The sequence below is a fragment of the Orycteropus afer genome, unplaced genomic scaffold (genome assembly GCF_000298275.1).
Source record: "Orycteropus afer afer isolate SDZICR_OR568_19922 unplaced genomic scaffold, OryAfe1.0 scaffold00365, whole genome shotgun sequence".
Lineage (NCBI taxonomy): Eukaryota > Metazoa > Chordata > Mammalia > Tubulidentata > Orycteropodidae > Orycteropus > Orycteropus afer.
In genome coordinates, this window is record NW_006921952.1 from 963,982 (window position 1) to 985,025 (window position 21,044).

The window sequence follows — 21,044 nt, forward strand, 5'->3', positions numbered from 1 at the left end:
AGAAGAAAGATAACTAGGAAAGGTGACCTCCTCACTGCTTGGCTGGTTCACTAACTCAATAGCTGTCAAGCCTATGGCAGAATTTGAATTACCCAGGAATGTAAAATGCGGGGTGGGGCATGTGGGATGTGGACCAGGCCAAGTGGGAAATAAGGAAAGAAACCCGATACATGATGCTAACTGCTCAAGTCAGTCTTGTTTAATGGATTCTTTTTTTAAATCTGGGAGCCTCTTCTTGCTACAACAAAAGCTACTAAGTCAAACACTGTAATGTATTGCAGCATTCAAATTCAGATGTTCTTAATAAATTAATGAGGATTCGTTGCCTGCCAGTGATACCCAACACCAAAGCCAGGAATATTGTCCTCTGTCACCTGTTGGTATTATATAAGAAAACAGTAAGAAGTTGTTGGCATATGACCGCACGTGCCAAAGCACAGGTGTGCTGAAAGGTCTGTTTAGTCTGGAGTAGTCTGTCCTGTCCTGGGCAGCCACGGAATCTACTTGTTTACAGTATCCCTAGGCTGGTGGTGCCCACTTTCCTCTGAGACATGAGGGGCTCTTTCTGGCCTGGAACTCCTGGTCTGTTAATAAATACCTCTAAGCTTTAAGCATTTGGCTGCTAAGTGGGAGGTTGGTGGTTTGAACCCACCAGCTGCTCCACAGGAGAAAAGTGAGGCAGTCTGCTTCCATGAAGAGTCCCGCCTTGGAAACCCTATGGGGCCATTTTACTCTGTCCTATAGGGCTGCTATGAGTTGGAATCAATAGCAGTGGGTTTAGCTTGGTCATTTCCTATGCAATTCCCCAGAAACAACTGGAAGTTTCATTTGCCACCATTTTTTAAAAAAGCTTTCTGAAAAAACACCTAATGCCAGTTAAATAACACTTTTATTTGTGAGTGCACATTATTCTTTCCAAGGATTTCTTACAAATGTAAAAGAGAAGGTTTATGCAAAAAAGTGCTACTGCTAGCCCTGAGTTTATGGAATAAAGTCAATAGAGTAAACCTTATTTTTCTGACTTTAATTTATAAATTTGGAGGTGCATTTCTTCAGAAAAAGTGCCCAATTAAGTGAGATGAATTATTTTGGAACTGTGCAAGGTGACTGACACTTTCAATGCTGTCCACCCATCTGTCTTCTAACTTGGCCAGCCTGTCAGCCAATAAACTACATACTGAGGATCTGCTATGAAACTCAATACCCAACCAGGAATAAGATGGGCTCCCATCCTTGAAGGAGCACAGGTCAGTAGAGAAGACTGCTGCTGATCTGATCGTCAGCTGCCACTGAGGCATGGACTCACAGTGACCACACGCACGACGGAACAAAGTGCCATGCAGTCCTGCACTGCCCCCGCGATTGCCCAGGGATCAGACTGCTGTGGGCCATGGGGTTTTCACTGGCTGCTTTCCAAAGTGGATTGCCAGCCTTTTCTTCCTTGTCCATCTCAGTCTGGAAGCTCTAAGCCTGTTCAGCATTGTAGCCACACTCAGGCCTCCAGTGACAGATGAGTTGTGGTGGCACATGAGGTGGCCACAAAGGAGAAGGTTTGCACAGCACATATATGAACTACTCAAAGTTCAACGGCAGGTACCACGTTAAAGATCAGAACAAAATGCCTGCATCTAGGAGAAGAGATGAGCTGGGGGAATTGGGGAAGGCTTCTCAGCAGTTTTGACGTTCTGAGTATTACTGTTTATGGGAGTATTACAGTTTACGCAGTTATGCACCTGACGACTTATGGAAAGATTGGCTATTTGAACACACCCTGAGACTCCTTGGACGAAAGCCCTGGTGATCAGCTTCAGAAAGGTCACGGCCTTGAAAACCCTGGGAGCAGTTCTCTTCTGCACACGTGGGGGTGCCAGGAGTTGGGACAACTCGACGGCAATGGGTTTGGTTTTTATTATATATAAAACAAACAAAAACACAAAAAAACTCACTGCCATTGAGTCAATTTGACTCATAGAGACCTCTCCTTGGGTTTCCAAGGTCGTATCTCTATAGAAGTAGATTGCCCCATCTTCCTTCCGAGGAGTGGCTGGTGGGTTTGAACTGCCAGCCTTCTGGTTAGCAGTCAAATGCCTTAGGCACTACGCCACCAGAGCTCCCTGTTTTTATTACAGTTTATATAATTTGATAAATAAGTTTGTGAAAGTGAGGGTGTATGTGCATGGGTTAGAGGAGAGAGGAATTTTCAACAAACACATGTATCGAGACTTATGAAAGCAAGAGACACACAGTGAGGTGGATGGAGACAGGCCCCTGGGCGGGGAGCAGAGTGGAGAAGTTCTTTTGGCACCTTCAGCATCTTTCTGATTCCGGGATTGCATTTCTAACCTTGTCCAACCCATTCATTCAAATACAGACACTTCCAAACTACTACTTTGCCTTTTGCATTTGCAAAATCTCGTATGCCTTGACTCCAGGATGACATTTTGTCATTTTCTGATGCACTCTTGTTGGAAAATTCCTTAATTTAGTCTAAGACTCTACATGATGTAACAATTTATATATTGGATTTGTAACTTCTTCTTGTTGGGTGCTTTGGAGTTGATTCTGACTCAAAGCATCCCTATTGGATAGAGTAGAACCACCCCGTAGGGTTTCCAAGGCTTTCTCCTGTGGAGTAGCTGGTGAGTTCGAACCTCTGACCTTTTAGCTATCAGCTGAGTGCTTAACCACTGTGCCACCAGAGCTGCACTGTGTACCAAACTTGAAATCAAACCAAACGCATGGCCACTGAGTCGATTCTGACTCACAGCAACCCCCATTGGGTTTCCAAGACTGTAAATATTTACGGAAGCAGACTTCCTCATCATTCTCCCATGGAGTGGCTGGTGGGTTTGAACCACCAACCTTCTGGTTAGCAGCCAAATGCCTTAACCACTATATCACCAGAACTCCTTAATTTGTAAGTTAAATAGTCTAATTTTTAACAAAGGAAATTGATTCTTCTGAAGACCAGGAGGTGGCAGTATTGTTCTGATAAAACCCAGGAAGAAAGGCATGCTTCCAGTATTGGAAAACTGCAAAGTTAAGCCCTTGATTACCAGCCGAAAGGTTGGCAAAGCCACCCAGAGGTGCCTCAGAAGACAGGCTTGGCGGTCTGCTTCTGAAAGGCCTTAGCTTTGAAAATCCTATGGCGTGTTTTTATTCTGTGCACACGTGGTGCCGTAAGTCAGACTGGATTTGACAGAAAGAAACAAACACCTCACTCCCCTTACATTCCACTGAAACTGCACCTTTCAAGCTCAAATGTTCTTAATAAGTCAACAAATATTGTTGACTCCCTAGGACACCCAACTCTGGGCCAGAAATGTCCTCTGCCGCCTACCTTCAGGGTAATTATCATCAATAAAAGACTTTCTTTTCACATGACTGCATGACCCTCCAATATGTGGGAAAAAATACAAAAACAATAACAATAATAAAAAACTTTAAAGCTAACTTACTTAAAATTTATTCTTTCCATGGGCTATGTAAGAAAAATCATTCATGGCCAACATTTAATTACAAGAAACCAGTTTCCCAAACAAGGAGCAGAAGTCATGCAAAATTAACAAAATGCTCTGGTTGATAATATTTTAAGGTCAAATATCAAGTATTTTTCCTCCCACCAGCATTCTACAATGTTAACCTGGGGCCATTTATACAAGTTGCAGGGCCAAGAGTATCAACAGCTATTCGAACTCCGTTGTAGAATGTAGACTGGGCTTTGAAACCTTAGCCACTGCAAGGCCTTCACGGCACGGGCCATGAAAAAGCACTAGATCGGTCCTGAATGCCAGCATCTGTTATATACAAAAAACCCACTGCTATCGAGTCAATTCTGACTCACAGCAATCCTACAGGACAGAGTAAAACTGCCTCACAGGGTGTTCAAGGCTGTACATCTCTACAGAAGGAGACTGCCACGTCTTTCCTCCTGGGGAGTGGCTGGTGGGGTTGAGCCACCGACTTTCTGGTTGACAGCTCAGTGTTTAAGCACTGTGGCCCCAGCACTTCTCCCTCTGTTATACAGACAATAAAAATGGGTTGGTCCTTCTTTTAGAAATCTGCTTTAACTGCTCACACATGCTTTTCTATCAAAGGGAGGAGATAAAACGTCTTCTTAGGAGTCTGAGCATGACAAATGGGTAAGCACTTGGCTGCTAACCAAAAGGTTGCAGGTTCGAGTCTACCCAGAGCCACCTTGAAAGGAAGGCCTGGCAATCTCTTTCTGAAAAATCAGCCACCAAGGACCCCATGGAGGCCAGTTCTGCTGACACACAGGGTTATCGTGAGTCAGAACTGACTGGATGGCAATTGGTCAGCTGGCTTGTCCACTGCCAATGCTTTGTAACCTCACTACACTGGTGAAAGTGAGGGTGGAATAAAAATATTAAACCTGCAATCTCTGTAGACTCACTCAGTTATTCATTCATTCAACAAACATTTACTATTGTCCTCATGTAAGACACCGTGATAGGTGCTCGATGAAGGTTACTCATCAAAGCAAAAAAATCTTTGAAAAATTTACAGGAATTGTGTGGTCAGCACAGCAAAGCAAAGGAAGACACTGAGAGAAACACAAGAGTAAAAGGTAACAATGATAAATATTACTCCACACACAATCCTGCAGTAACAGTTACAACGAACAGGGATTGCAGAATGGATACACAGCTAGACAAGCAAGCTGAAGAGGTGCAGGATGGTGAATGGGAGCACATCCACGAATATATACATGTTTGGCAGAGAATACTTCTACATACGTGTTTACTTGTGCTGCACATATATCCATGTATATTTGTTGTTGTTTGTTGTTATGTGCTGTCGAGTTGCACCCGACTCATAGCGACCCCTCCTTGAGTTTTCAAGGTGGTATCACTACGTAAGTAGATTGCCCAACCTTCCTTCCGAGGAGCGGCTGGTGGGTTTGAACCGCCAGCCTTCTGGTTAGCAGCCAAGTGGGACAAAGGTAGGAAAACTTTTTAGCCAGAACCAAACACCTTGAGGGACTGAGGCACTAGAGTTGGGGGGCCATAGTCTTGGGGGACACTAAGGTCAACTGGCATAACATAGTCCACAAAGACATTTTTCTACATCCTACTTTGGTGAGTAGAAACTGGGTTCTTAAAAGCTTGTGAGCAGCCATCTAAGGTGCAACTATTGGCCCCTCCCCATCTGGAGCAAAGAAGAGTAAAGCAAATCAAAGATGCAAGGAAACAATTAGTCCAAAGATCTAACGGACTACATGGACCCCAGCCTCCATCACCCTGAGACCAGAAGAACTAGATGGTGCCCAGCTACCATTACTGACCACACTGATAGGGATCACAATAAAAGGTCCTGGACAGAGAGGGAGAAAAATGTAGAACAAAATCAAAATCACAGGAAGACCAGACTTACTGGTCTTTTAGACACTGGCAGAACCAGTCCTTAGACACCCTTCAAACCTGGACCTAAACCCACCCTGGGGGATCACGTTTCAGCCAAACAACAGACAGACCTATACACTGAGCAGTAACACCATGACAAATGTGCTCCTCAGATCAACCACATGAGACCAAAAGGCCAGCCTTTGCCCAACAACAAAGCTCAGAAGCCAGGAAGGGGTAGGGAAGAGGGGTGAATGGACATGTGGACTCCAGTGAGGAAGTGGGAAGAGTGCTGTAACACTGAGCCATTGCCAAGGTGGTGAAACAAAATGCATATAAATTGTTGAATGGAAAACTCGTTTGCTCTGTAAACATTCACCCAAACCACAATAAAATGTTCAAAGAAGGAAAGGAACATAATGGCAGACTGACTGTAAGTCAGAGAGAGGACTTTCTTGAACCTGGCATCTTCTCTTTCCATCTCAACCATTCTATCAAGTCTCCGACTGAGGCCCTTCCAGCTTCTTGTCCCTCTTGGCTTCCTTTCTATCCTTTGTCAATTTGGAGCAATGCCCTGGGAAGGCAGTAGTTGGACCATTCTCATCCTGGCTAAGGGTCCTATCTGAGTCAAGTTTTACCTTCTCACAAAAGAATAGCCTCAAAAGTTGAACTTGCACTATTTCTAGCTGCCCAGCTTTTAATAAAGGCAGAGGAAAAAAAGTCAACACTATCATGAAAAATAGCTCAAACTGTTATATTTGGCTGTTTTTGAAATTTTAGATGTTTTCCATATTCAATTGCTCAAAGCAACGAGTCGAGCCGCATGGAAAGCATGAGTCAGAACAGAGTAGAGAGAGTCACCTGGTGCCATTTTAATGAACATCAAAGCATCAAATAAGTAAGAGGTACTGCCTTCTCTCCCACCTGTTGGAAGCAAAAAGCAGCTGTGAGATGGCTGAAAGATGGATCTCAAAAAGATAAAGGATGCAAAGGCCTTGGATAATCAGTATCTAAATAAGGAGACAAATCAAGTTTCTCATATCATAAGATTTTCTGGGAAAAAGTACCTTGAGAGATGAACCTTTGGGAGTGAAACACTTAAATGGTTTCTTGTCGTCAGATAAGCCGTCTTCCGGCATCTTCTGGCGTTTCTCAGCAGCTTCTGCTCTCCGCCTTTCAATCTCTTCCTTTAACCTCCTCTTCTCTTCCTAGGAGAGAAAGAACACATAAAAAGGCCACTGATACCGCTCCAGACCGACTGGAAAGGCAGAGCTCTGGAGGCGAAGCACGCCGGACCGAGAACAGAGGACCTAGGCTCTCGGCTGGGTGGCCTTCCTCCCTGGTGGTCTCTGACTCTACTGCCTGGTTTGCATTCTGGTGCTGTGCCCTTCCCAGCTGTGCCGCTTTGGGCATGCTACCCACATGCTCGGTGCCTCAGTTTCTTCATCTGTAAAAACCAAAAAAAACCCCAAACTCACTGCTCTTGAGTCAGATCCGACTCATAGTGACCCCTCCTTGGCCAACCTTCCTTCTGAGGAGTGGCTGGTGGGTTTGAACTGCCAGCCTTCTGTTTAGCAGTCAAATGCCTCAGGCCCTGCACTACCAGATAAAAACCAAAAACCAACCAGTTGCCACTGAGTTGATTCAGACCCAGGGCGACTCCGTGTGTGTCGGGGGGAGTGTGCGCCACGGGGTTTTCACGGCTGAGTGTTTGCAAGTAGATTTCCAGGCCTTCCTTCCGAGGTGCCTCTGCATGGGCTCAAGCCTCCAACCTCTTGGTTAGCAGGTGAGTACATTAACCTTCTGCACCACCTAGGGACTCCGGGGCTCATAATAAACCAAAATCTTTTTTTTTTTTTTTTTTGGTCCATCCAATGAGAACAATAATTACTGAGGATGAAAAGAAATGATGCCCTTTGTAATCTGTAGCAATATAAGTTGTAGTTGGTTATGAATGTTTTCATATGTGAAGCCAAAATTTGTCTCCTTGTAACTTCAGCTGTTGGATTGGGGTGTGTCTTACCAGATGGAACACAACCATCTGTTACTTCTTTCAACCAATAATTGTTGGTCTCCTGCCACCCACCAGGCACTGTGTTGGGTCCTGGGTCTATGGTAGTGAATAAAGGGCGTATGGTCCCCACCTGCTGCGTTCAAGTCTGTTTACTTTTCCATTAAAAACAAAACAAAACAAAAAAGTCAGCCAAACAAACAAACAAACAAATTTACTATATGAAAAGTCGTGACATATTAAAAACCAGCTGTCAGGTGATGTGTTCCTTAGTCCTTGTGCTAATTTGTAGCCCTAAGACCCTTCCTGGTGGCCCATCAGTTCTTTATTAAGGAGCATGAAGGACCATGGGGCCAGCCCAGTGGACTGCTCCTGTGGAAAATGCCAGCTCCTCCGCTAATGAACTGTGAGACCCTGGGCAAGTGACAACCCCCCACCGTGCCTCAGTTTCCTCACCTGCAACATGGAGCGGACAAGCGCACCCATGTCAAAGAGCTTTGGCGAGATTGAGATGAGTTAACACCAGTAAAGCACACACCCAGCACACAGGAAGTTCAGTTTTACTTAAAATCAGTGCTGGGGCCTAGGTTCCAAAGAGCAGCGGCGTTTCAATAGGGACTAGAGGGCGTTGAGGGCGCTGGCGGCCGCGTCCTTACCTCCTCCCGGACTTTGCGCTCGGCCTCCTCCTGCTTTTTCTTCTGCTCCTCCTCCTCCAGAACCTTCCTCCGCTCCTCCCTCTTCTTCTTCAGCTCCTCCAGCTCCAGGGCCGCCTCCTGCTGCTTCTGCTTGAGCTTCTCGAACTCCTCGCTCTCTGTCTCCCCGCGCCGGCGCCGCAGCTCCTCCAGGCGCCTGCCCGTCTCCACCTGGGAAGCCGTTTCCGCCTCCTTGGCCTCGGCGCTCGGCCTCCCTCCGCTGCGGCTGCCGGGAAGCAGAGGAGGTTTTCATGCAGGGGGCGCCCTTCAGCATCTGCAGGCTGCAGGGACCGGAAGGACCCACAACCAGGCCGGAATGGGCCCGCCCTGAGACAGTGGGGCCTGCGCCAGCCCAGGCCTGGGGCTGCGGTGGGCCTGGGATCTAGGTCTGCCCCCGGGCCGCTGGCCTCCTAACCCGGGATTTTATTTAGGTGAATTTAGTGGTGTGCTGTGGACAGCAAGTAACAGTGGTGCGCTCAGAGGGCCCCGTTATAAGTGGCCTTCACTAAGCGACAAGGATATAGTTTGTCTGCTATTTAAATACTAATTAACAAGTAGTGAGATCGTTCTGACTAGGGCTGAACATAGGTGGCCCGTCCCTGACACGCCTGTGTAAGAGATAGAAGCATCGTCCCTTTCGGGTGCTCCGGTGGTGCAGCTAAGCTGCTAACCAAAAGGTGGGCAGTTCGAATCCACCAGCAGTTCCATGGGACAACGATGTGGCAGTTTGCTTCCAAAGACAACAGCCTCGGACCCCCTGTGGGGCAGTTGTACCCCGCTTCAGAGTCATCAGGAATCAACTAGATAGCCACAGGTTTTTGGGGTTTGGTTTCAATTATAAATACATACATATATATGTGTGTGTGTGTGTGTGTACTGGATCAGGATATAAAATTTATTTCTTACTATGGGTTGACGTTCAAAAGTTTAAAAATATTGTTCTAGACTCCTACAGTTAAAGATGTATTCTTCAATTTTGAACTCAAGTGAAAAAACCCACTGCTGTCGAGTTGATTCTGACTCATATTGACCTAATTTACACTGTTCTTGAGGACCTCTGGTGGCATAGTGCCTAAGGCATTTGACAGCTAACCAGAAGGCTGGCAGTTCAAACCCACCAGCCACTCCTTGGAAGGAAGACTAGGCAATCTCCTTCTGTAGAGAGGTCACTATGAGTTGAATCAACGCGACGGCAGTGAGTTTAGTTTGGTTTTTGGTTTTTGAGGGTTTACAGGTTGGTGGCCCATGGTCAGGATGGGTTTGCTCTTCCTTTGTGTACAGGAGTCACACTGGCAGAACACCCGCCTATGGACGTTTCTCTGGATGCCACTGAGTGTCACGCAGTCTTCATTTTGGACAGTGTCCACTGTTGTGTGGGCTGAGTCATTGCTGACTCATGGAGACCCCATGTCAGAGTAGACCCGCCCCACAGGGCTTCTGAGGCTGTAATCTTCACGGGAGCAGACTGCCAGGTCTTTACTCCCATGCAGCTGCTGCCTGGGTTTGAACTGCCAAGCTTTTGGTTACCAGCCAAGCACTTAACCATTGTGCCACCAGGGCTTGAATCATGATACATTCCTAGAGTGGAATCCAGTACCCTAACTTCATTAAAACTTGGGTTCTAGGTTTATATTTATTGGTATAGAAATCTAGCTATGATGTATGCTATACACAATGGAAGACTTAATTTAAAAGTATATCTTTATAATTACGTTCACATGTACATAGCTCTATTATATATATAGTATACATATATGTATACATGTGTGTGTATCTTGATTGTATACACATGGGAACTATCTAGAAAAATATTAATAGTGGTTATCTTTGGGTTCATTTTTTATACCTTTATTTTCTGAATGTTTTATAATGAACACGTTTTTCTTCTATAATCAGCAAAACATTTTAACTTCTGCCTTAAAAAATAAACAAAAAGCCAAACAAATTCTCATTTTGTACTTTGAATAAAACCCTTGGTATAATGTGCTATCTCCATAGCTGTTCATTCAATTGCAATTTTTATGTCAGGTTGGAAACAATGCAATTATGAGGAAACAGGAATACTAAGGGGACCGGTGATTCAGGTAGACACAAGGAGCTGTGTTCAAAGCAAGAGCAAGGGTTGTGTCTACAGGGTCTCTGCCCATGTGTGTTGGCACGGCCCCAGTGTAGGGAGCCACTTCTCTGGGAGTTTTACCCCCAAGGTTCTCGTCTCTCTCTGCCTTACTGAGGTAAGTTGGAAAGAACACCACCTTGCTGTCGGTTAACGGAGGGACTCCCAATCCAGTTGTGGTCGAGTTAATTCCTACTTGGGGAGACCCTGTGTGCATCAGAGCAGAACTATGCTCTATAGGGATTTTGGTGGTTGATTTTTCAGAAAGAGTCACCAGGCCTTTCTTTCGAGTACCTCTGGGTGGACTCAAACCTCGAACCTTTGGGTTACAGTCAAGCACGTTAACTGTCTGCACCACTTGGAAACTCCTAAACCCAAACCAAGTCCATTGCCATTCAGTCACTTGCGACTCATAGTGACCCTACAGGACAGAGAAGAACTGCCACAGAGGATTTCCAAGGCTGTCATCTTTATGGAAGCAAAGTGCCACAGCTGTCTCCCATGCAGTGGCTGGTGGGTTCAAACTGTTGATCTTTTGGTTAACAGACTAATGCTTTAACCACTATGCCACCAGAGCTCATCTTGGTAGGTACTAAGCTTATCTAAAGGAGCTCTGGTGGCATAGCGCCTAGGGCACTTGACTGCTAACCAGAAGGCTGGTGGTTCAAACCCACCAGCCACTCCTCAGAAGGGAGGTTGGGCAATCTACTTCCGTAGTGATACTGCCTTGGAAACCAAGGAGGGGTCGCTAGGAGTCAGGGCTGACTTGATGGCACATAACAACAAGCTTATCTAAATAGACACTCTTACTCCTTTCCTTGCTCCTTGCTTTATAGTATGTGGACCAGAGCCATGTTTCTCTGCTTTGATCCACATCAGCTGCTAATGGAAAGAGAAGCTAATGTGTGTTTGCCACTAAAACTGAAACCAGTGCTATGGTGGCAGCTTGTTCCTCTACGTTTTCCTGCTCAAAGATGGAAAAATTAAAGCAAGAGTCAGAAATGAGAGTGCTCAACCTGTCCCATCCCTGTGAAGCTGCCTCTCTTTGAATACACCAGGAGCTCTGGTGGTATCGTGGATAAGGGACTTGACTGCTAACTGGAAGGTCAGCAGTTCAAACCCACTAGCTGCTCTGTGGAAGGTAGACTGGCTGATCTACTTCTGCAAAGATTTATAGCCTCGGAAACCCAATTGGGGTCTCTGTGAGTTGGAAACACTCGATGGCAGTGGGTTTGGAGTTTTTTGTTGGATTTCCAAACAATACCAACACCCACTATAGGACGGGGTAGAACTGCTCCACAGGGTTTCGCAGGCTGCAGTCCCCACAGGAGAAGACTGCTACATTGTTCTCCCCTGGGCTGGCTAGTGGGTTTGAACAGCTGACCTTAGGATTAGCAGCTCAGCTCTTAACCATCACCAGGACTCCTCCAAATAATAATACCTAAAAACCAAACCCACTGCCATTGAGTCGATTCTGACTCACAGCAACTCTACAGGACAGAGTAGAACTGTCCTATAGGGTCTCCAGGACTGTAAATCTTTACGGAAGCAGACTGCTTCATCGTTCTCCCCAGAGCAGCTGCTGGGTTTGAATCGTTGACCTTTTTGCTTAGCAGCTGAGTGCTTTAACCACTATACCGCCAGAGCCCCAAACAATAGACACGTTAATTATTGATTTGAGCTTTTTTTGAAGCTGGTGGGCAAATTTGCTAATCGTTAACCAAACGTCTACTGATAGGCTTTTTAAAGCATTATTTCTATTTTAAAAATGTATAAAACGTATTTTAACCTACCAAATAATCAAACTATAACAATATTATCAGTCAATAGGTATACTACATTGTTCATGAACTTGACACTGTTTCAGGGCTTTGAAGCATTAAACTACAGGTGTTTGGGCCAACTGTGGACTCAGTTTACCAGTCTGAATCCACTTGTTGTCTAGATTTTCTAGGGACTCGCAGAACCTTACATTTTCCCAGCTACTGTCCTGCCAATTCCAAGTTACATCTGCAGGTTCTACCCTTCTGCTCTGTCACAGTCGTGTTCCACGCACACCTCCTTCCCTCTACTCCAGGTACTTCTCTGTGCAAATGTGACTGGACTTTTGCTCACATTTTTGTATAGAAAAATTATTTTGAGGAAACTCTATTGACCTATCTTAGCCTCTCAGATGATCAGGAAACTTCCATTCTGGTGGCTCTACTTGCTTCTGAGTGTTACAAAGGCCCTGGCATAAGGAGCATGCCAGGCTTCTCACAGGACAGGTACAGCTTGGTGATATCACAGACTTGGTCCAGACCACCATGGTAAAGCGAGTATCTCAATAAAGTGAGTCACATGATTTTTTCCATTTCCCAGTGCACATAAAAGTTAAGCTTACACTATAGTGGAGTCTATCGAGTGTGAAATAGCATGATGAAAAAAAAAACAAAAACCTGTGGTAGTTAAATTTGTATATCAACTTGGCTGGGCCTTGTTGAGTGGCTGGGCAGCTGGTGGTAGTTATTCCCCATGAAGAGACTGGCAATCAGCTCCACGGTGGGATCTCCCACAAGCAGCTGAGTAGCTGCCTTTGGGATGTGGTCTGCTTCCTGTATATAAGGAGAAGCCTTGGGGATAGTCTCTAGCTTATGGCATGCTTGGACCCTGCATGTAGTTGTGTCATTGTTCAGCAGCCTGCCATGCTCTGCTGACCTTGGGACTTACAATGGACTTGAATTAATGGGGACTTAATGGGGACTATGCCATTTTATTTGTTGACCTTGGGCTTGTTAGCTTCAACAGGTAGTAGCTGCCTGAGTGAAGAGATGCCTCTAGCTTCAGCAGGCCGGGAACAAGAGGCAGAGCTGAAGCCCAAGGTCGAGGGGCTTTCACACAGCCCCTAGAGCCTGGCAGTTTGAACTCGGACTTCTAGCCTCCAAACTGTAAGAGAGTAAACTCCTGTTTGTTAAGGTCATCCCTTTTCTGGTATATTCTTGTCAGAGTGACACTAGGGAACCAGAATAACACCTCACTGCCATTGAATCAATTCCGACTCACAGCAACCCCCTTTGGGTTTCTGAGGCAGTAAATCTTTACAAAAGTAGATTACCCAGTCTTCCTTCTGTGGAGTGGCTGGTGGGTTTGAACCACCAACCTTCTGCTTAGCAGTCAAATGGCTTGGGCACTGAACCACCAGAGCACCTTAGCATGATGAAGAAGTTTGAAATATTGTGAGAATGAGGAAAATGTGACTCAGAGACAGGAAGTGAGCACATGCTGTTGGAAAAACAGCACTGACAGACTTGCTTGAGGCAGAGTTGCCACAAACCTTCCATTTGTAAATAATGCAGTATCTGCAAAATGCAGCAACTCAAAGTGCAGTCCAATGAGATAGGCTTGCACCTGCTTGGTGACTTGACCTATTTGAAGTGTCCAGAGAAACAGGGTCTATGGGTGAGGCTGCTACCAGAGAACAACACCATGAAATTCACATCACAAGGACCCTAGTCTCTGTCCCAGCATCTCTGGAACAGTGGCTGACAGAGGGCTGGAGTCTGGACCTGGTGGCTGACGGGTGTGTGTGGGAATGAAGTGTGGAGAATCAAGTCACCAGGTGCCCATGGCAGGCTTCTATGACGTAAGCCCTACAAACCCTGGGGGAGCTTCCAGAACTTAGATGTGTCTAAAAGTGAGGATGTCCTTGCAGGTACTGGCCTTGTCTGTCCTATAATCAATGACCAGATTTTCAATATGATGGGGCCAGTAGGTAGGTGAGGAGGGGAAGCTGAAGCTAAAAACAGAGTTTTCCAAAATGTGTTAAGTGCGGCCTTAGCCCCACACCCTCTTTCCCCCTCTTAGAGAGTCCCAGTGCAAATTAGCATATCAAGGGCTGTCAAAGTCCTGTGGTCAAGACATGGGATTAATTTCATCAAATGTTTCCCAAGTACAGTAAAACCTGCAAAAGGTTTCACAGGTTAGAGAAGGAAAACAGTATTTTTCACTACACAGAGTGACAGAAAAATGGTGAGTGTACCCTGCCATAGGCAGGACATTTTGAGACCTGGAAAAACAAGGTGGTCCCATCCAGTTCCGGCTCTCATGGTACTTCTGCTGTATTTGCCCATGGAACGAGTTTCAGTTTTACTGTTGTTAGTTGCTGTCAAGGTGACTCTGCCTCAGGGCGCCCCCACATGTGCAGAGGAGAACTGCTCCCCAGGGTTTACAAGCCTGGGCCCTTTCAGAGGCTGATCACCAGGCCAGTCTTCCTGGGCCTCTCTGGGTGGGTTCAACCCACCAGCCTTTCAGCTCCAAGTTGAAGACTTAACTATTGGTACCCCACAGGGAGTCCTAATTTTAGTTTTGTGCAATATCTATTTATAATCTTTAGAAACACACTAGGAGGAATGGTGCTGGAAAGGGTCTCTTAGACCATCCAGAGAATGAATCTATGATACTCAACCCATTCATAACGCTTTCTAATAAACTGATCTGATGTGAGCGTATTAGGTCAGTGAACAAAAACAGGCATGCCAAGCACTGATCCGTCTTGCTTAGAACAGGGCAGAGCAGATAATCCCAGTCTGTGAGATGTGGAAAGCATGGGCTGCTGACTCAGTATCTCTGAGACAATGGCCAGTGATTTCACAACAAAAGTATGTTGCCTGACTAGCATGCTCTGGGGCCCAGGAGACAGATACTGATACTTCTTCCCCACATATGAACATAGTCGCTGTTAACCAGCCATACCTCTTACCTGAAAGTGTTCTCAGTGTGTTTAAGTTTGTGAGTCATGAATTCTCCATTCTGCGACTTGACTTCTGTGAATCCTTTCTTCCGATCCAAGATGCTCTTCACTTCTTTGGGCTCTTTGTCCTTTTTAATCTTCTCATCTTTGATCTAACCAACAGTACACACGAGGAAGAAACAGCGATACGGATCTTAGTAGGTTTTGGTTGATGTTAACAAAGAAGACCCTATCATTGTCAGGAAGCCAGAAAACTCAGAAGAAAAACAAACCTCAGGAGAATGATGTTGTAAAGCTAAGGTGGGAGGAAATTTTTAGAGAGTGAGCTGTGGTCCTTCAGCCTCTGAGCAAGGACCTTGGCCACAATTTTAGGAAGTCAAGATCATTCCCAATCTCACTGTGGTTTTTGTTTTCAGGAGCAGTGTGGGTATTACCGTCTGGAAACTATGATGTTCTGGGAACTCGATGTTAGATTAACTGTTTGCAGTTCCCATTGGGGAGGATATCAGCGTGGCCCTGATGGAAGACGTTGTTTGGACAAATTTATTCTTTGATGGAGGGTATACCTTTGAGAAAGAAACTGGTGTGTTGAGAAGGCAAGAAGAGGAAACTTATCAAGTCAGCCTGATCTGCCAAACCAATCCTGGCAGACATCAGGGGAAGAACACCCTTGAATTTCAATCAAATGAATAACTAGGCTCCCAAGATTGGAAGATCTCTTAACTCTACCTCTGATAGACCACTTATAGTCACCACCACTAAAAGTTAGGACGGAATAAGAAAAATTCCAGGGTTTGCTTTGACTTCCATTGCCTCTTTATGTGGTTTTGGGATTCCTGTGGTCATTGTTATTATTGGGAGACAGAAGATGGAACCTGGAGGGTAGTTATTAGTGTTATTAGTTTATGGGTTTTGTATTGCCAGCTCCTCAGGGGAAATGAGAGATATGATTTCAAAGTAAATTGAATTTACATATTTACTTATTTATTTTTTTGGTGGGGTGGTAACCAAACTCACTGCCATAGAGTCAATGCCAATTCAACGTGAGCCTGTAGGAACTGCCCACAGGGTTTCCAGGGCTGAAAATCTTCAGGGAAGTGTATTGTCTCATCTTACTCCCACAGACTGGCTGGTGGGTTTGAACCACCAATCTTTTGGTTAGCAGTTGAATGTTTTAACCGCTGCATCTGCAGAACTTCTTATGGGTGTGTGTAAAGTTCAAATTACTTTGCCTACAGTCTCTCACCCATTCTTAAAAGATAAGTGTGAAAACAGGTGAGGTTCATGATTGTTCTTTTCAAGAAAACTACTACCAGCACTAACATTCTAAAGAAGCCTTAGGAGGTGGTAGGGCATGAGAACTTAGGGCTTTAGGTTCTATGAAGATGTTCTCCCCCACCCTGATCACTCATCTCTTTCCAGCTATTCGTCAGATATCCTCTGAGCACCTAATCCTAACCAAACCAAACCAAACTCACTGCCATAGAGTAGGTTATGACTCCTAGAGGCCCCCACTGGGTTTCCCAGTTGGTTCTGACTCCTAGCCAGCCCCACTAGGTTTCCGAGGCTGTTAATCTTGAAGTAGATTGCCCCATCTTCCTTCCATGGAGTGGCTGGTGGGTTTGAACTGCAGACCTTCTGGTTAGCAGCCAGATGCCTTATAGAGTACATTTTTTTACAAAGCCTAGTGCCCTATTTACTCTTTACTGGTGAGCCCTTTGCCCGATTGTCTTCTTTGGTTGTTAGTTCATTAAATTACTATAGATAGGCTATTTACCATCATGCCATCTTAATTAGTTAAGAGTTTAATCTTTCTCCAAGGGGTATATAGCTGGATGCCCCGTGATGCTGGAGAGGGAAGCGTTATCTTGCCTCTTTCTCTGAGAGTTCTGTCCGGAAGTCAGGAAACCTGAGTTTTAGTTCCAGTGCTGTTCACTAGCTGAGTCACTTTGAGCAAGTCATACATACGATAGTGGATGATATGCCTGTGTCCCCTTTGGGAAACTCTTGGAAAAATGCTCAGTCACATGCATCTCCTCCTCACTGACTGTCTCGTTATCTGACGGTTCACATTTATGAAATAGTATCCAACTATTTTGCACATTAACACCACACGTCTGGCAGTAACGAATGCCAGGGTGGAGGTGAAAGTAACACTGGCTGTGATGGTGAAGGTTATGTGCCAACTTGGCGGGGCCGTGATTCTCCGTGGTTTGGCAGTTATGTAATGATGTCATTTGGCAGTTACGTAATGATACAGTCATCCTCCATTTTGTGATCTGATGTGGTCATCTCTACTTTTGCATAATGCCCATGTTTGCATAATGACCTGGCCTTTAGAAACTAATCATATTGATAAGTGGAGTGGGTATAATGACAATCTGAGCTTTGCAACATATGCACAGGGAGACAGCTCAGGGGGCAGGAGAGCATGGGAGGGAAGGACACAGGGAAGAGGTAACTATGGGGAGGAAGTGGGAGTGGAGCTGTTGCATTGTGGGGAATCATAGTCAATGTCATGAGACAAAGTTTATGTGAGCTGCTGTATGGAAAATGAATTTTCTCTGTCAACTTTCACCCAAATCACAATACAATTTACAGTATTTTCTTGTTTCGAAGATTACGGCCAAGAAAACTCTATGCGGCAGTTCTGCTCTGTCACGTGGGGTTGCTAGGGGCTGAATCGAATCGACGACACGCAGCAACAACAGTCTTTGTAATGGACTGAATTCTATGGAATATTAAACCCAAGGCCATGGGATGCGGAACTCCTTGGGAAAAGCATTGGATTCTCTAAGTCAGGAGGTTACCATGAAGAAAATTTGTGCTGAGGGATTAACAGGTAGCCAAGTGTCCTGAAAGAGTTCTCCATACACAGATAGCATCAGCATGCTCATGGGAAAGTCGACCCAAACGTGGTCCCTGGGATAAAAAACCTGGACAGGTTTTAAATACTCTTGTCTTGTAGCAGTGGGTGTGTGAGGTAGAAATGCAAGACACATACTCGTCCCAGAGGGACACTCAAGGTTGAATGAGCATTCAGAAAGGACTGAGTTTCAGTCTCTAGGGGATGGCTTTGCAGTATTTGAGTCTAGCATAGGAACAAGAGCTGGGTGCAGGTTACAGGTGTTTTTTAATGAGATGGGCAATGGAAAGCTACTTTCACACTCCAGGAGCAAACCAAGAGGCTGACAGAAGTCAGAGCAGGGGAAAGGAGGTGAGATGTGCAGTGACATTAGTTTGCAAGCTTTTGGAAACACTAAGGCTGTTCTTGGTGTTTGACTTGGTCAATATATTCGTTCCCTGCTGATGCTATTAAGAACTTAAAAAACCCAAAAGCTTCTGGTAATAAATACTCTCAGATCAAGGGCCAAAATATGAAGTCGAGGGTGGGAGAGGCAGCAGTGCATATCAGCTCAGGGATACCTCAAGGCCGGTTCTCAGAGGGAAGGATCGGTTTTTCACAGCAAAAAACTTAACAAATAACATAAAACCAAACCCACAAGCCATCAAGCCCAATGCACTCCAACACAAACGGGCCTTCATCACACCTCAAATTTGTTCTACAATGCTGCCCTCTTGTGTTTACTTGGAATGTCAACGCTTAGGGAAAGTTACCCATTTTCTATGCTTTTTTTTTCTTCTTCTTCTCTTTTCTAATAGCTTCCGGATGGTCCCTTTTCAGAGGAAGTGTTTCAATCAACTCTATTTTGAAACATTTGACACTTACAAGATGGATTTTTATATCTGGGATTGAGACCTGCAGAGAGTTGGGTGCAAGGTACAGTTTTTCTGACTACTTGGAACGGTCTTTTGTGAGTTGCAGAAGCCCCAATCCTTTTCGGGGCCCAATTTCTCTCATACCGGTGTCCTCCAGACTCCTTGCTACTGGAAGTTTGGCCTGGACCCACGGAGCCAGATTCTGCCTTTCGGGAGATGCCTGGGTACTCCGCAGGCTCGCTCGTATTCGAGGAGCTTTGCCTTAAATGACTCAGACATCTGTTTTGATATTATAGGAGCAGATGTGCTGAGAACTTTGTTTCCCTGTGACAAGTCAGGGAGGAAAAACAGAGCAAGGCTGAGAGCCCGAGCTCTGGGGTGAGGAGAAGGCAGGCTAAGGAAAGTGGCGAAGTTGGTGACTGTCCACTGTCCACCGCCACAAACAGAGTTACACAGCAGTGGGAGGAAGGCAGGATTGTTAAAGGTATTGGAGTGCCTTCTTGAACTGTTCTCTCTGAACTGTTAGGATGTCTGTCCTCATTGATGGGACACATAGCAGGCCTAGGCTGCACAGACTCTCGAAAAGAAGAGTTTTTTTTTCCAACAAAAAAGGAAAAGGATGGAGTTGTTTAAATGGCAGAATCATGTAAACATGATTTAATCCAGTCAACACAAAGCAAGATACCAGTTCATGAGGAGACAAATGCAGTCCTTCAACAAGGAAACTTATGCGCACAATGTTGAAGCAGGACTGATGGGTTATTACTATCAGTTTTAAGCTGGGGTTAAGGAGCTCATTTGGGCTTGGGTCAAAAAGAGGCAAAAGTGTGGGGACATTGGAATGGTGAGTGTGGCAAGGCCAGCTGGGAAGGGGCAGGTCTGAAACCACTCCCTGCAGTGTCTTAGTGATGCCATGGACATCGTGAACTCTGGCCTTATCTGAAAAGAGGCAATAGCTCAAACCAAATCCACCGCCTTCAAATCTATTCTGACTCATCGCAATCCTATAGGACAGAACTGCCCCAAAGGGGTTCCAAGGCTGTGAATCTTTATGGAAGCTGACTGCCTTGTCTTTCTCCTATAGAGCAGCCGTGAGGATTGAACGGCCTACCTTTTGGTTGTCAGCCCAATGCTTTAATCAGTACATCACCAGCTCAAAGACACCAAAACAGACATAGAACGTTTTGATCACTACATGCAAATCTCATTTTACTGAATTGAATGATTTTTTTTTTTTTTTTTAAGGGTAACTAGAGGCCACAGTCTTGAGGGGCATAGTGACTTTTGAATGAGCAAGATGGATTCCGGCTGCCACTTGTGGGAATACACACAAGTCCACAATTGCTTTCAGCTCTAAAGTTTGCTTGGAGACTTGAATGAAATTTTAAATATAGAATGTTAACTTCTCCTAAAACAAACTCACCGCCATTGAGTTGGGTCTGACTCACAGCAACCCTTTCTTGGGTTTCTGAGGTGGTACCTCTATGGAAGTAGATTGCCCAACTTTCCTTCTGAGGAGTGGGTGATGGGTTTGAACTGCCAGCCTTCTGGTTAGCAGGGAAGTGCCTTAGGCACTACACCACCAGAGGGGCAAATGGTTAAGTCTTGCTACTAAATGGAAGACTGTGGCCAGGAAGCTTGTTGTTTTTGTTTGTCCTTCTTTTATAGGACTGCAATAAACGTGGCCTGCTGCCGTTGAGTTGATTCTGACTCAGGGTGACCCCGGGTATTTCGGAGTGGATTGTGCTCTGTTGAGTTTTCAGCTGTGACCTTTCAAAAGCAGGTCAGCAGGCCTTTCCTCCACGGTGCCTGGGTGGGTCCGAACTTGCAACCTTTGCCTTAGTAGCAACCACTGTTTCTGCTACCCAGGGACTCCATATCAAATACGTTCATCACCAAATACGAGCTTGATAACAGAACCTGTGGGAGACATTTCTGCTTGAGTGGAGTCCAAGGTAACTTCCGCTTTTGCAGATGAATTGTTGGTGTTGATCTATCACAAAACGACCATAGTATTTCTCAATGTGTTCAACTATTCTCCTTCGTGGCCTCATTACCCTTGTCCAGTTACAGCATTGCTACTGTTTCTCTGACCTGAGCAGCGTTCAAGTTCAGCTGTCACTCTCAAACCACGACATGTTCTCTTAAAACCAGGGGGAACGTACGTCTTAAACAAAATGAATCAAGTATATAAAATGAACAAGGGGCTCTTCTTTTTCACATGAATCTCATGATATGAGGTTTACAACCATCGTCTGTTTAGTCTGGTTCATCTATTATCTAATACCAGCCACTCCTTGGAAGGAAGGTTGGGCAATCTACTTCCGTAGTGATATTGCCTCCGAAACCCAAGGAGGGGTTGTTACGAGTCAGATTAGACTCAATGGCAGTGTGTTTGCTTTTTTTTTTAGTTTTT

General features: G+C 45.3%; 1 protein-coding gene across 1 annotated transcript in view; it reads right to left on the minus strand.

The window, feature by feature from the left end:
• Positions 1 to 21,044, minus strand: part of CALD1 (caldesmon 1) — a 128,432-nt gene that overhangs the window by 10,136 nt on the left and 97,252 nt on the right. Inside the window, exons 5-7 of the mRNA XM_042782540.1 lie at positions 14,918 to 15,060; positions 8,031 to 8,292; positions 6,431 to 6,571 (exon numbers count right to left, since the gene is read on the minus strand). Of these exons, the coding sequence (XP_042638474.1) occupies positions 6,431 to 6,571; positions 8,031 to 8,292; positions 14,918 to 15,060 (546 nt within the window). The remainder of the gene's footprint in view (positions 1 to 6,430; positions 6,572 to 8,030; positions 8,293 to 14,917; positions 15,061 to 21,044) is intronic.